The sequence below is a fragment of the Bos mutus genome, chromosome 23, assembly GCF_027580195.1.
Source record: "Bos mutus isolate GX-2022 chromosome 23, NWIPB_WYAK_1.1, whole genome shotgun sequence".
Lineage (NCBI taxonomy): Eukaryota > Metazoa > Chordata > Mammalia > Artiodactyla > Bovidae > Bos > Bos mutus.
In genome coordinates, this window is record NC_091639.1 from 27,501,354 (window position 1) to 27,517,988 (window position 16,635).

The 16,635-nt window shown below is 36.7% G+C and overlaps 1 protein-coding gene across 3 annotated transcripts; it reads left to right on the forward strand.

Annotated features, from left to right (window-relative positions):
* The first annotated feature begins 1,079 nt into the window (after positions 1–1,079).
* Positions 1,080–14,848, forward strand: LOC102269582 (beta-defensin 112). 3 transcript variants are annotated; one of them, XM_070360934.1, is made up of 4 exons: positions 1,080–1,259; positions 6,665–6,765; positions 8,320–8,460; positions 14,090–14,848. In XM_070360934.1, the coding sequence occupies exons 1-4, from the start codon at positions 1,246–1,248 to the stop codon at positions 14,254–14,256; spliced, it is 423 nt and encodes a 140-aa protein (XP_070217035.1). In that variant the 5' UTR covers positions 1,080–1,245; the 3' UTR covers positions 14,257–14,848. The 3 variants fall into 3 exon arrangements, 2 of the variants coding, with proteins under 2 accessions (XP_070217035.1, XP_070217036.1); XM_070360935.1 differs by lacking the exon at positions 1,080–1,259 and adding an exon at positions 5,246–5,297; XR_011462186.1 differs by lacking the exon at positions 6,665–6,765.
* Positions 14,849–16,635: the final 1,787 nt, after the last annotated feature.

The following is a 16,635-nucleotide window of genomic DNA, read 5'->3' on the forward strand; positions in this document are numbered from 1 at the left end:
AGGCAACATTTTTTCACTCCTGACATAAATATTAATGAATTTTGTAAGTCAGGAAATGTTTAATGAGCAAGGGTTTCAAGCCAAACCATAGTTCTGTCTTCCTCTGTGTTTTTGTGCCCTGATTGCTTTGATTGTCTTTCCCCCCACTTTTGTCTCACACAAAGACATAACTTTTATTATTTGCACTATGTAATAAAATTCTATCACTAATGACTATCAGTACTTAGAGTATCAGTGGAGCATAGATTTCGATCAAAGGGCATGTGGCATTTTAGTGAACAGTTTATCCTGTAATAGCCTTGTGGTTGGTTGAAATGTTATAGGTTGTTCAGTAAGAACTTTCCCTCTTTAATTGGTTGTGTTATCTGTGCTTGATATTACAGAGTGTTCTTGGGGGTTCAGCCTTGAAGATTTCACTTTATGAGCACAGTTTCCAGTTTGAAGATCACAGAAAAGCATTATCACTTCAAGGTCACCTAAATTATATTTGTTCTGCTGTATCAAATCTAAGCAATTTCTTTTACCTTGAATTTATTTCTCATGGGGTTACTTTCCTTTGATTTATCTTACCATTTGCAAAATTGCCCTTTCTTCTCTCCAAATGACACTGTATCTGTTCAAGCATCTATCCAAAAAGTGTTCTCCCCTCCCTGCCATTAGCACATCCCATGAAGTTACAGAGAAGTCATGAGTATCTTCTTATCATTTGGAATATGTTCTCACCATCACTTAATACACACATTGCATTCTTTATTGTCTGTTTCCTTGAAAACACTCTAAAATCCATCCAAATCTCAATATCTGAGTGCATAGTCATTTTTCTACTTTTTTCTACCACCAGCCTAACAGGTTAGCAAACCTTGGATATCATCCATTTCTTGAAAAGGTCCTTGAGAAAGACATTCTGGGGTTGTAAAACTAAGATGAGACTGGGAAACTATCTACATCTCAAAGAAAAAGAATTTATATTGTGCGTTTTCTCAAGTAAATGCTTTAAGAAAAGGGAGACTGGGGGCCTATTGCCAGGAAGAAACTTATTTACAGTTTAGCCAAAGTGAGGAGAACACTGAGCTTATCTTATCAAGAGCCTTTCTACAGGAATAACATGTCCTCTTTGTTTGCTATGCCAAAAGTAAATCTCATATCATACGCTTTCTGTCTCTTGGAAGTGAAAGTGAAGTCGCTCAGTCTGTTCGAATCTTTGTGACCCCATGGACTGTAACAGCCTCCGAGGCTCCTCCATCCATGGAATTTTCCAGGTGAGAGTACTGGAGTGGGTTGCCATTTCCTTCTCCAGGGGATCTTCCCGACCCAGGGATTAAGCTCAGGTCTCCGCCATTGCAAGCAGACACTTTTACCATCTGAGCCACCATAGCACCTGTCTCTTGGTGGGCTCTAAATAATGTCCTCAGATGAGGAGTGTTTGCAGTCTCTGAACAGTTCGGTGCATTACTGGAAGGAAAAGGACACTTATCCCATTATTTTTCTCTCAGCGGCCTAGTAGTGCTCATATATGAAATTATTCCCTAGGAAATCATTTACTAAATTCATAAATGCCTTTGGTAAAGATAGGATGCAAGAGATTTCTGTGTATTAATTTTTTATCCTGCAACTTTACCAAATTTATTGATGAGCTCTAGTAGTTTTCTGGTAACATCTTTAGGATTTCCTATGTATAGTATTGTGTCATCTGCATAAAATAAGTTTTACTTCTTTTCCATCTTGGATTCCTTTGCTTTTTCTTTTTTTCTCTGATTGCTATGGCTAGGATTTCCAAAACTATGTTGAATAAGTGTGGCAAGAGTAGACATCCTTGTCTTGTTCTTGATCTTTGAGGCAATGCTCTAAGTTTTTCACTGTTGAGAATGTGTCTGCTGTGGGTTGGTCATATATGGCCTTTATTGTGTTGATGTAGGCTCCTTCTATGTCCACTTTCTGGAGAGTTGTTTTTTGTTTTTTTTTAAATCATAAATAGGTATTGCATTTGTCAAAACCTTTTTCTGCATCTGTTGAGATGATGATATGGTTTTTATTTTTCAGTTTTTTAATGTGATTTGTGGAAGGGATTTAGATGGTCCTCCAAGGGTCCTGTAGTCTAGTAGTTATCAAAATGACAGACTCTTGAATTCTTTCCTATGAGAAGCCTGGGATTCTCATCTTCCTACAATGGAAAAAATTGGACATGAGAGAATGGTCATGTCCCAGGTCTCAAGTGAGCCCCTGGGACAGGCTGCCAAGTGAGGGTCCTCAGAAGGAAATTTTTTCATAGATTTTTTGGTTTTGGACAGAGGTAGTGGAATAATTTGGGCCCCACAGTTCAAAAAGAAGCAGTTTGTTAAAATTTGAAAATTTCCATGTCTCTTTTTATAGCTGTCCTTTTACAGTTGATTTCTTAGTTTGGATTTGCTATTTTCCTCTTACTTTTTTCCCATAAGGTATTTGGAAAAATTGAAAATTCGTTTTTATTATGATTAAAAAAAATAAAAATCCAATATTCTGGGAGGTGGATCATAGAGGATCCTGCTGTGATGCATGTCAGAGAGTGTTTTGCCTATGTTCTCCTCTAGGAGTTTTATAGTTTCTGGTCTTACGTTGAGATCTTTAATCCATTTTGAGTTTATTTTTGTATATGGTGTTAGAAAGTGTTCTAGTTTCATTCTTTTACAAGTGGTTGACCAGATTTCCCAGCACCACTTGTTAAAGAGATTGTCTTTAATCCATTGTATATTCTTGCCTCCTTTGTCAAAGATAAAGTGTCCATATGTGTGTGGATTTATCTCTGGGCTTTCTATTTTGTTCCATTGATCAATATTTCTGTCTTTGTGCCAGTACCATACTGTCTTGATAACTGTGGCTTTGTAGTAGAGCCTGAAGTCAGGTAGGTTGATTCCTCCAGTTCCATTTTTCTTTCTCAAGATCGCTTTGGCTATTTGAGGAAATAAAAGTAAAAATAAACAAATGGGACCTAATTAAACTTAAAAGCTTCTGCACATCAAAGGAAACTATTAGCAAGGTGAAAAGACAGCCTTCAGAATGGGAGAAAATAATAGCAAATGAAGCAACCGACAAACAACTAATCTCAAAAATATACAAGCAACTCCTACAGCTCAACTCCAGAAAAATAAATGACCCAATCAAAAAATGGGCCAAAGATCTAAATAGACATTTCTCCAAAGAAGACATACAGATGGCTAACAAACACATGAAAAGATGCTCAACATCACTCATTATCAGAGAAATGCAAATCAAAACCACTATGAGGTACCATTTCACACCAGTCAGAATGGCTGCGATCCAAAAGTCTACAAATAATAAATGCTGGAGAGGGTGTGGAGAAAAGGGAACCCTCTTACACTGTTGGTGGGAATGCAAACTAGTACAGCCACTATGAAGAACAGTGTGGAGATTCCTTAAAAAACTGGAAATAGAACTGCCTTATGATCCAGCAATCCCACTGCTGGGCATACACACTGAGGAAACCAGAAGGGAAAGAGACACGTGTACCCCAATGTTCATCGCAGCACTGTTTATAATAGCCAGGACATGGAAGCAACCTAGATGCCCATCAGCAGATGAATGGATAAGAAAGCTGTGGTACATATACACAATGGAGTATTACTCAGCCATTAAAAAGAATACATTTGAATCAGTTCTAATGAGGTGGATGAAACTGGAGCCTATTATACAGAGTGAAGTAAGCCAGAAGGAAAAAAACATAAATACAGTATACTAACGCATATATATGGAATTTAGAAAGATGGTAATGATAACCCTGTATACAAGACAGCAAAAGAGACACTGATGTATAGAACAGTCTTATGGACTCTGTGGGAGAGGGAGAGGGTGGGAAGATTTGGGAGAATGGCATTGAAACATGTGAAACGTCATGTATGAAACGAGATGCCAGTCTAGGTTCAATGCACGATGCTGGATGCTTGGGGCTGGTGCACTGGGACGACCCAGAGGGATGGTGTGGGGAGGGAGGAGGGAGGAGGGTTCAGGATGGGGAACACATGTATACTAATTAAATAATTTTCTATTAAAGAAAAAAAAAATAAAAAAAATCATTTAAAAATAAGGGAATTGGGGAGATTTTACTCCCAAAAAGGTTAGTCTCAGGATCCAAAGGAAGTAATTCCCCTTATTTCTCAATCAGTAGAGAGCAAATCGGAGAAGGCAATGGCACCCCACTCCAGTACTCTTGCCTGGAAAATCCCATGGATGGAGGAGCCTGGTAGGCTGCAGTCCATGGGGTCGCTAAGAGTCGGACACGACTGAGTGACTTCACTTTCACTCATTGGAGAAGGCAAAGACAACCCACTCCAGTGTTCTTGCCTGGAGAATCCCAGGGACGGGGAAGCCTGGTGGGCTGCCGTCTATGGGGTCACACAGAGTGGGACACGACTGAAGTGACTTAGCATAGCATAGCATAGAGAGCAAATACATCTTGTGCGTTTTAATATCCAAGGAATGGTTTTTAATAAACCTAAATGTTGTGGACCCCAAATCACTAACTCCAGTAATAATTTACTTCTCTATAATTTAAAAAGGAGAATTAGGAAGTTAAGAGACAAATGAAGCATAATAAAATAAGCTTATTAATGCACTCAGTGTACTAGTTTTTGCCTTAATTCCTGCCATCTAGGCTTATCTTACTAGATTCACAAAATCCATAGGCTAGAAATGTTGTGATATACAGTCTTTAATGTTGAACTTTGTGCTACAGGGAAAATATACTCAGAAGACAAACAAGAACTATTTTCATATAACCGTAATGGCATTTTTCCTATTGATTTGTCATGTATTTTTTCATGTATTTTGAAAAATAATCTGAAGTTCTCAAAGCAGTAAGAAGATCTTCTTATTTATTTTCCTAAATATCTAAAATTTCTACAAGATGGTCATAGATTCCCAGTCAATGAACCAAACATACCTAAATTATCCAGTTGTCTATGATTTTAAATTCTTCACACATTTGTAAAACAAAAGCAATTTAAATATTATGTATTCTCATATCCAAATAATAAATGTTGAAAGGAGTCCTCTAATTCTACCTTGTGATATAGATTCTGTAGAATGTGTTTAACATATTGGACTTTCAGATTGAGAGAATGAAATGATGCTTTCCTGGTCAAAAAGATAAGTAGTTTCCACATTTTCCATGGGACTAGACTTTGGGTTACAAAGTATCCTAAGTGAATCAGCAGTTCTGTTATAATTTTTCTGGTTTTTTCTCCAGATTTAATAAAAGAAATATCCAAGATAAATTTCTAATTGGTTGCGATCCTTGAAGGAAGGTAATGATCTTACACATTTGTAACATCTTTGGAAAGGAATAAAATAGAAAATCAATGAGAGACCTTTCTTCTCTGCTCTTATGTTTATTTACAGGAGTTCTGATAACAGAGAAAGTACCAAAAAGTTATTTTAATAGAGTTTGAATTTGAATTTTAGTGACTCAGCTAGTATTTATCCTTACGCACAGCAATCAAACACTCTTATCTTCCCGCATATACGTTACAGCAACTAGAGCAGGGATAGGCACATGGTAGGAGTCGGATTAATTTTTGTTGAATCAGTCATTCTTACATAGACTTATGCCTAAGTGATCTTAATCTATGTCAGATGTTAATTCTCAATCATGTGCTTCCAAGCAAGTCCTTAGCTTCCAAAAATAGTTCTTCATTTTTAATTCATGTTTTATAGAGTGAAGAAATTGGTTGCAGAAGGAAACAATTCTTAGATATAACTCATTATTACTTTTTCAGGAAGCTTTGCTGAGATGCTAAATATCTACACGTATTTTAATAGCAAAAGCTTCTGTTGCTATAAAACAAGGGTGACTAATGCTAGCCAGAACTCTTTTCTACACTGATTCTTAGTGCCCTTCTCGGGTGTGGTAAGACAGAATCAATAGACCATTGCTCCTAACCTTTACTTATGAGAGCTAGGGAACAATTTCAGCTGCTCTTCTTCAATATCTACTATAATAAACCATGGAAAACTTGTGGATGAGTTCAGAAATAACTCCAAGCTACATAGAAAAAAAAGAGAGAAATGCAATCTCACTTTTTAACCTTGGCTGTTTATGCATTGAAATTTATAAATCCTGCTTGAGGAGACTGGCTTTCCTTCAGGGTACAAATAATTTCCAAACGCATTATTATGCTGTCATTATTTATGTTCACATATACTTTAAATAAAATGATATGTATCATGAAGTCACCTGACCACTCTGGTATCCAGTACATTTATGTATAAAAAATTAAATTTTCTCAGTGGTAATTTCAGTCTAAAATTCTGTTCTCAATTTCCTATTATATTGAAACTCATTTTTTACCTTTCTGACATTAAAATAGTATATGTGATTTACAAAACATACTTTGGAATGTCACATGATTACTGCAGTTTTATTTCCAGCCTTGGTCACATAGCAATTTATGCCCATAATCTTGTAACTGTTAAAAGTTTCTTAAAGAAAGTGATCTCAAAAGGAATCAGCATAATAGATTGCATTTTTGTGTGGCAAAACATCAGCTTTTTTCTACCAACAGTACCTTTGAACATCGTACTATTCAACCAAGCATAGATATGTTCTTACCCTTAATAAGCCTCAGTAATCAAAGATTCTTTTCTTTCTTCTTTCAACAACACCTGAGTTAAGACAGAAGATCTGTGGACGGTTTTCTCCTAAGAAATTATTTGCAATGAAGATCCTTCTCGTTTTCTCTATTTCATTCTTCTTTGATGTCTTCATTCTACCAGGTAAAATGAATATTATTGCCAGGAGGAGTCAGCTTTAAATAAGGGGGATATCAAGATTTTTTAAGTAAATATCATTAATGTTATAGAATCATATTAACACCATAGCAGGACAACATTATATTTATTTGCAGCCCCTAATGAGAAAATAATTTGGATAATTTTAAGGACATGAACTAATAAAGACTGTAGTTCGCTAAGTTTGTAAATAGTTGGAAGAAAATACTTACTGTGATTTCATCAGTCCCTGAAGAGTGTATCTATTCAATATTTAAATTCTACTAAATTTAATATACACTAATATACTTTTAAAAATTGAAATGGAATGAATTTAGGTTTGGAAATTATTCATCCCACATTTTTAGAGTATTGATAACAGAGGTTATGTGAAGTTTAATGACAAAGGTGTGTATAGACAAAGTTATGGTTTTTCCAGTAGTCAGGAACAGATATGAAAGTTGGACCTTAGAGGAGGCTGCATGCCAAAGAATTGATGCTTTCAAATTGTGGTGCTGGAGAAGACTCTTGAGAGTCCCTTGGACTACAAGGAGATCAAACCAATCAATCCAAAAGGAAATCAACCCTGAATATTCGTTGGAAGGACTGATGCTGAAGCCGAAGTGCCAATACCTTGGCCACCTGATACGAAGAGCCAATTCATTGGATAAGCCCCTGATGCTGGAAAAGAGTGAAGGCAAAAGGACACAGGGGCAGCAGAGGATGATATGGTTAGATAGAATCACTAACTCAATGGACATGAATTTTAGCAAACTACAGAGCAACTTAATGTGCAGCAGTCCATGGGATCACAGAGTCAGACATGATTTGGTGACTGAACAACAACAAATAGCATTTATTATATCCATAAATGAGATTAGCTGCATGTCTACTCTCTTCCAATTGAATTCTTCCTTATCTTGCTGCTTTCCCTGAAACACCAAGATATCTGTCGCTATTGATATCAGAGATGATCACCAACAAATATCTCTGAAGTATCCTATTCTCTCATTGCTACTCTGCTCTAATGCTCAAAAATAAATGTTAACTTACAATTTCTTCACAAAAGTGGAAAAGTAAACAAGCTTGAAAATATAACCCATATAACTCAAAGATTGCAATTAATTTAAATGACTAATTTTTTCCTTCATCATCTTCATAAAAACTTATTAGAATATGCTCACTAAAATTCCCTCTATTTCCATACATATATATTATGTATATTATATAAATTTCAAAATGCACTGATGCTTTTTCTTGTTAATAACAATGATTGTAATAGCTACCACCTGTTCTACCTTTTGCCTACATTAATTTATCTGTTCTGCCTTTTGTCTACATTTATTTATTTTTCCTTCTGATAGCTATGTAAGGTATCTTAGGAATAACCAAATCTTCCATTTACTGATTCAACCCAATTTTAAAGAAGTGTGTGCTACTTATTTATCATTTTCTAAAGCCTCTTATAGTATATAGGACCATGAAGTAAAGATAAGTACATGAATGTCTTCACTTTGGAAACTTATTTTTTAACTTCTAAAGTTATTTTTTCTTTTACAGTGGGCTCTAGGTCTGTTGGAAATACTTTGTCACCGTCAAAAGTCACATGTCTACGGAAGCTTGAGAAACTACACTCAGAGACACGTAATTCCTCTACAATAATTGAAAATGCACAATATGGTACAGAGGAAAAACAGAAAGGTAATAAAAAACAAATAGAATTATATCTTGCATATTTTAATTACTATCTGTCAAACAGAAGGAAGGAAATATCCTAAGGATGCTTTTAGCCCAGTTACTTAACTCTTCTTGTCTTTTATCTTCTAGGCTTATGAGGGCTGAATTTCTTGGTTGTTTTTTTTTTTGTCATGCCATGCAGCATGTGGGATCTAAGTTCCCTGACCAGGGATTGAATCTGTGCCCCCTACCTTGGAAGTGCAGAGTCTTAACCACTAGACCACCAGGGAAGTCCCTGAATTTCATGTTTAAAGTGGAAAAGAAGCTCCTATTTTACGTCATAGGGTCTTATTTTTGATGAAACTCTTTCTAGACAAATGTCCTCAGTATTTCCAGGCGGGAAATTTTCCAACCATTGCTTCCAAATTTCTACTTTTTTATGTGTTGTTAGTACCATGAAGCTTAAGAGTAAGACTTGTCTCAGTTTTTCTTTTATCTGACAACTGGCAGATTTTATTTTTGTTAATTACTGCTGCCCACTGTTTGTAACTCTGATAACCTTGGCTATCATACATAAAAGATATATATAGAAAGAGTAATTAAGGTGTTCTAATGAATGCCATGAAAGGTATAATTAAGATAATTTGAAGAGGCAGCTGAACAACAAAAGTCCAGACTGGGTGCTGAAGAATTGTTTAAAAAATGTTTTTTCTGTTTTAATCTTTATCTCAATCATGATTTAGGTTTTTATTCAGCAAAATACCTTCTAAAGCGAGAATGATATGAACACCATGCGAGTGATACAGATAAATTTCTGTGGGAGGGTAAACAAGGAGAGTTACTTTGTGACATTATTCAGAAAAAGACTTAGTGATAAGGTCTTTGGTCGAGTTTAATCAATCATGGGTCTCTTTTTTTTTTTTGCCAGAGTGTCATTGCTAAAGCTTACCACAGTGCTCAATATATGCTAAGTCACTTCAGTCGTGTCCGACCCTGTGCAACCCCATAGATGGCAGCCCACCAGGCTCTCCTGTCCCTGGGATTCTCCAGGCAAGAACACTGGAGTGGGCTGCCATTTCCTTCTCCAAAGCATGAAAGTGAAAAGTGAAAGTCGTGTCCGACTCTTAGCGACCCCATGGATTGCAGCCTAACAGGCTCCTCCGTCCATGGGATTTTCCAAGCAAGAGTACTGGAGTGGGGTGCCATTGCCTTCTCTGGCTCAATATATAGTAGGAGCTCAATAAAGATTGATTGAATCAATCAATAAATGAATAGATAGATAAGTGGATAGAGGGAGAGAGAAGAACCAAGGAAATAGTCTTCAGAAATTCAGGGATCAAGATAGCAGAGTAGGAGGTAGGGGAACTTATGTCCCCCCGTGAACACACAAAAATGCCATCTACATGTGGGACAGCCCTCGCTGAAAAATAACTGGAGACTGGCAGAAGGACTCCTGTATAAGCAAGGCTGTGAGAAGGATATACGTGGACTAGGATAGGAAAGGCCAAGTGATGAGTGTCCCTGGGAGGGGTTTCCAAAGAAAAGGGAGATTACACAGGAGGAGATTTACCCTGGGGAGGAAGCATTTCAAACCCCTTATTGGGTACTCCAGCCTGAAGTTTCTACAGAAGAAAAACAAGCCTCCTTAGCTGTTTGGGGGCTGCTAGGACTAACAGAAAGACCATGGGAAGGCTGGACTTCACTCATGAGAATCCCTTGCACATACTGACTTGTCTGGGAGCCAGGGTGGAGAGGGTGGATTGAGAACTATTCCAGTGGCTGCCTGGCTTCTCATGACCACTCTGGCATATGCCCCAGCCTGAGATGAGTGAACACCCCAGTGCCACTTATTCCACGTTACAGCATTGCACTAGTCCTAGAGCTGCCACAACTGGGGAGAGAGCTGGGCCATGGGATAAGAGGTGACTTGCACACTTAGCAGCTGGGTGGGGTGAGGGCAGCCATTCTTGGTGTGTACTCTGGCAGTGCATTAGAGGCAGCTTGGAACTTGGACAGCAGCCAGTCTACCGCAACCTGTGTACTGATACGTGCTGAGAACCGATACAAGCCTCACCTGCCCTGTGGGTTCACAGCAGGGTGGGGCTAGGGGAGTTTGGGGGAGTGATTGTCTGTGAGGGACAAAGAGGACTTGGACCCAAGGCTGCATCTGAGCAAGGCAAGGGCAATAGTTTCTGGCACATGCATGGGTGGTGGCTTGGAGGCAGCTTGGATACCCTTCTGTAGCGGCTGCTGCAGCCTGGGTCCCGTCATGAGCCAAGAGCAAGCATGAGTCCCTCTTGCTTAGCACTCCCTCCTCTAGGGCAAGAATCTCAGTGCTGGGAGAGCAGAGAGCACATATTTAAAGGAAATGGAGCCAGCTCAGACCTGACCCTCAGCAACTAGAGATCCAACTTTACCCCTGATTGTGCAACAAATACCACTCAGTAGAGGAAAAGCCCTATGTTTTCCTCTACTTTTCCTCAGTAGAGGAAAAGCCTCACACCTGCCTTCAGCTCTGTTCCTTCCATCTCCAGCCCCACTACCTGCCAAGGTGATAGCTACCATCACACACTGAGAAAACATTTGATTTGTACCTATATCAAATCTACCTCTTCAAACAAAGCACTGGGCACATGTAAACTGAATAGGGATCCTCCCATATAAGGAAACCCCTTCAGGATCACTGCAGGTAACTCTTTCACCTAAATTCACAGAGAAAGCTAAGCAAAATGAGAAAGCAGAGGAACTGGTCTCAGTTGAAAGAGCAAGAGAAAAATAAATCATAAAACGGAGATAAATAATTTACCAGGTAAAGGGTTGAAAACATTAGTAGTAAGAATGCTAACTGAATTAAGAAAAAGAATAGATGGTGAAAGAACATAGTGAAAAATTTAACAAGGGACTAGAAAATATACAAAAGACCTGATTGTGAATGAATAATTTAATAATTGAAATTTAAAAACACACTAGAAGGAATAAATAGCTGATTAAATGATACAGAAGAATGTGTAAGTGATCTGAAAGGTAGAATAATGGAAATCACTCAATCAGAGACTTTTGCTAAAAGAAAAGCATATTTTAAAAATATGAAAACTGTTCAAGATATCTTTGGTATAACATCAAGCATACCAACATTCACATTATAGGGATCCCAGAAGGAAAAGAGAGAGAAAAAGAGATTTTGATTTGATGCAATTATATTTAAAAACCTCCAAACCTAAAGAAGAAAACAGATAACCAAGTAGAGAAAGCACAGAGAGTCCCAAACAAGATGATCCCAAATAGACTCATTCTAAGACATATCATAATTAAAATGGCAAAAATTAAAGAGAGAAATCAAGTTCCTCCTCCTTGTGAAGATGCAGCAAGAAAATGGCCATTTATGAACCAGGAAGTGAATTCCTCGCCAGACACCAAATCTACTGGTGACTTCACCTTAAACTTATAGCCTCCAAATCAGGGAGAAATAAATGTCTATTGTTTATAAACAAACAAAAAAATTCTAAAGGCAGCAAGAAAAAGAAAGAGTCATTCGTAAAGGAACTCCCATAAGGCTTTCAGCTTATTTTTCTGCAGAAACTTTGCAGATGGAAGGGAGTAGCATGATATATTTAAAGAGCTGAAAGGGAAAAACTTGCTATCTATAATACTCTATCCAGCAAGATTGTTATTTAGAATTGAATAAGAGATAGAGAACTTCTCAGAAAAGACAATATTAAAAAAGTTCAACAACACTAAAACTACCCTAAATTTCTTCTCTAAGTAGAAAGAAGTAAGAATCTATAGGAAAAGGAAAATACCACTAGGAAAGGCAAATGTATAGTAAGAGCTGAGGATCAACCACTTCATACGCTAGTGTGAAGATTAAAAGACATAAAAATTGCAAAAGCCATCATAATTGAAATGAACAGCTATCAGACAAACATGAAGATGTAAAATGACACTGAAAATATAAAATATGGGAAAGGAGCATGATAACTCATAATCATGTATGTACCCAGCATCAGCTCTGTTCAGTCGCTCAGTCGTGTCTGACTCTTTAGCGACCCGCTAAATGTACAAAGCAAATATGAACTGATGTAAAGGGAGAAATTGGCAATAACACAATAATAGTAGGGGCCATTACATCCCACTTACATCAATAGATAGATCATCCAGACAGAAAATTAATAAGGCAGTAGTGGTCTTAAATGACACAGTAGAATAGTTGGACTTAATAGATACCTATAGGACGTTCCATCCCCATCAGCAGATATACATTCTTTGTAAGTGCACATGGAACATTCTCCAAGATAAACTGTACACCAAGCCACAAAACTCGTCTCAACAAATTTAAAAGGATAGAAATTATATCAAGCATTTTTTCTATCACATAACATGAGACTAGAAATCAATTACAGAAAGAAAAATAGGAAAAACTGAAACATGTGGATACTAAAAAATATAGTACTAAAAAAAACCAATGGGTCAATGAAAAAATTTTTTAAATCAGAAAATACTTTGAGATAAATGAAAATGCCAACACAATTTTTAAAAATCTATGGGATGCAGCAAACGCATTTCTAAGAGAGAAAGTCATAGCAATGTAGGCCTTTCTCAGAAAACAAGAAAAATCTCAAATAAACAACCTAACATACCATTTAAGAGAATTTAAAAAAGAAAAACAAACTAAGCTCTAAGTCAGCAGAAAGGACATAATAAAGATCAGAGAAGAAATGACTAACACAGACACACACACAAAAATAGAAAAGCTTAATGAAACAGAGCTGTTTTTTGGAAAAGATAAATCTTTAGTCAGGCTCACCAAGAAGAGAAAGGACCTAAACAGACAAAATAAGAACTAAAAGAAGCAACAGTATCAATCAATTGTTGTTAATGTTGTTCTGTCACTCAGTCCTGACCCACTCTCTGGCACCCCATGGACTGTAACACGCCAGACTTCCCTGTCCTTCACTATCTCCCAGAGCTTGCTCAAACTCATGTCCATTGAGTCAGTGATATTAATCAATACCACAGAGATACAAAAAAGTCATAAGACCATATTCTGAGCAGTTACATTTCAACAAATTAGACTACCTGGAAGAAATGGACAGATTTCTAGACAACGTGCCAATGTGTAAATCAAGAAGAAACAATTTGAACAGGCTGATCACTAATATCACATCAAAAATAATAAAAATACCTAGGAATAAAATTAATCAAAGCAGTCATAGATCTATAATCTGAAAATTATAAAACATTGATGAAGGAAATTGAAATGATACAAAATAATAGAAAGATAACCCGTGTTATTGAACTGGAAGAAATAATATTGCAAAAATGGTGACAGTATCTAAGGCAATCTAGAGATTGGTTGGACCACTCACATTTAGTGGCTCTAGAGGACAAAGGCATTAATCAATTGCAGGCTTTCCATGTATCCCTTATTGAGTCAATACCTAATCAATCAAAATTTGTAGAGATGTGATATCTATATTAGGAATAAGATATTTTCTGATTTACTTGACTTGCTCTGATACAGAGAAGAAAAATTCCAATGAAAAAATGAGAGAATTTCTTTTTCTCCCCTCTGTGGCCTGTGCTTCTTTTTTTAAATACATGTATTTCTTACCTGGATTATTAATTCCATTCACCCTTTTTTTTTTTTTTTTAGCTGGAAGTAAAAAGCACTACGCTCTCTTTAATCTGACACATGCATGTATAATGTTTGGTGGTCAGTGTAAAAATAAATGTGGTGAAAACGAATTTAGGATGGTATATTGTGTTGTTTCTACATCGCTTTGCTGCATTAGACAATGTAAGCCTAAGACGTATAAATAACTGAAGAGACCGATTCAGAGAAAGAGGATCAACATGAACTGTCTTCTCACTACTTCATTACATCCATTACTTCATTCACAGCTTCGTGTTTCTGTTCATAAATCTCTAATAAATAAAGGACTAAATAACATACATTTCAACCTGAACCATTCATGAACATTGTGCCTACTTGGAGGAAAGAGTCAAGAGTGCAGACTAGAGCTTTGAACTTGGGAATCACAATAGAATGAGAAAATTCCATCATCGGACTATGGTGTTAAATGAAGTTCTGGGGACAATTCTATGTTTAATGTGAAAAGCATGCTGTCAATGATTGGTTATGAATATCAATCATTCTTTCAGAAGAGACAAGAGTGGAGAAAGAGTTTATGAGAGATGGAAGGTATGTGTTATCCCTGGAACTAGTGAAAATGGTTGCAAGAGCTTTGAAATGTGGAGTCATTGTAACTTTCTTAGTTACGCTTTTCCTCTGTTTATTGATAGAATTCTAAAAATAAAAATAATTCAAGAAACATAGCCTGTCTTTTGAGAAAAAATAACTCCAAATGGTAGTATAGAAGGGAACTATTTGAGTGAAGAAAGAGAAGATAAATCTCTGCAGCTTATGGTAATAATAATAATAAATTTGAAGTGTTATAATTGCAACTTTTTGTTTTGTGTTGTGTTTTTAATATTTTCTCATATCACATAATTCTATCAGCTTGTCATCAGCATCTCTAATCTTGATATTTTCCTTGTATGTACATAATTCTGGGAAAAAACAATAGAATATATATATATATGCATACCTATATGATAAGGTAAAGCTAAATGCAAGAATGTGTTGCCTGAAGGATGGCTTTAAAGGGAAAAGGTTAGTAGCAGTCTTACTGCATAATCTAGCTTAAAGGGTTTACCCTTATTGAAGCTTCTAGCGAAATCTAAGAATACTATCATGGCTGTGTGCTTGGCTGGCAGTCCTGATTATAACACAACTTCTAATGTATCAACTAAAGCTTTCTATGAACCAGAAAGCAGGCTCTCAGCAGATACCACATCTGCCAGCATCTTGATCTCGGACTTCCCAGACTCCAGAACTGTGGGAAATAAATTTCTGTTGTTTATAAGGCAAAAAGTATTAATCAATTAATATTAATTAAAATACTCTGGCCGTCAAAGGAGAAGATAATCCCTTTTTACAACATTTTTATTGGGGTATAGTTGATTTATAATGTGTTAGTTTCAGATGTACAGTAAAGTGAATCTGTAATATATACACATATATATATATACACATATATCCACTCTTTTTGAGTCTTTTCTTGTATAGGCCATTACAGAGAATTGAATACAGTTCCCTATGCTATACAGGAGGTCCTTATTAGTCATCTATTTCATATATAGTGGTGTGTATATGTAATCACTTTTTAAAAAGTATTCAAGGAAGGTATTACATAGGATGAATGAGATTTGGTACTGAACAAATTCCATGAAGGCAGAAAGCATCTATTTTGTTCCCTGGTCTCTCTAGAGGCCAGCAGAGTATGCAACATATTTTAAGTGGTCAATTAAATATTAACTAAATGATTGAATGTATAGGTGGCTAGAACAAAAGATCAAAACTAAATATTTAGGAATTCCTAGTTTATGGAGCAGGAAAAGGAAAAGGTATAAGGTAAGGAATCTTCAGAGAATTCATACAGGTACAGACATGGATTCACACAAAGTATAAGATAATTTCCAGGAGGATTTTGGGGCAATGGTGTCAAATGATAAGAATTGACAGAAGATGAGGCCTTCTTTGATAAGGTAAGCATAGCTCAAGTTTCTCATTTTGAGAAGATTCCAAGTGTGTCTGATTGTATGATCTCCTGAGAATTACCTTATAGGATAAATAATAATATTTAAGAGTCAAATAAGAATGTGAGGGAAACTATTTATCTATGCTTTTGTTTCTTTACATTCTGTTATATCTGCCTCATTTGAGGTTTAGTGAAGAAAAGTTAACAAAATCTCAATATTAACAATAGAGATAGGACATATCTCAAGTCTCCATGTCTAGTGGCAGTTTTAGTTTTGAGGTTACATAGGAATCATTATTCGGAGAAGGCGATGGCACCCCACTCCAGTACTCTTGCCTGGAAAATCCCATGGATGGAGGAGCCTGGTAGGCTGTAGTCCATGGGGTCGCGAAGAGTTGGACATGACTGAGCGACTTCACTTTCACTGTTCACTTTCATGCATTGGAGAAGGAAATGGCAACCCACTCCAGTGTTCTTGCCTGGAGAATCCCAGGGATGGGGGAGCCTGGTGGGCTGCCGTCTATGGGGTCGCACAGAGTCGGACACAACTGAAGCGACTTAGCAGCAGCAGCAGGAATCATTATTATTAATAACTCTC

What these genes read in the sequence shown, in the direction of transcription:
- LOC102269582 (XM_070360934.1), top strand. An exon ending in TGATGTCTTCATTCTACCAG is followed by an intron (nt 6,766 to 8,319) that starts GTAAAATGAATA and finishes TTTCTTTTACAG; the next exon opens with TGGGCTCTAGGTCTGTTGGA. An exon ending in TACAGAGGAAAAACAGAAAG is followed by an intron (nt 8,461 to 14,089) that starts GTAATAAAAAAC and finishes TTTTTTTTTTAG; the next exon opens with CTGGAAGTAAAAAGCACTAC.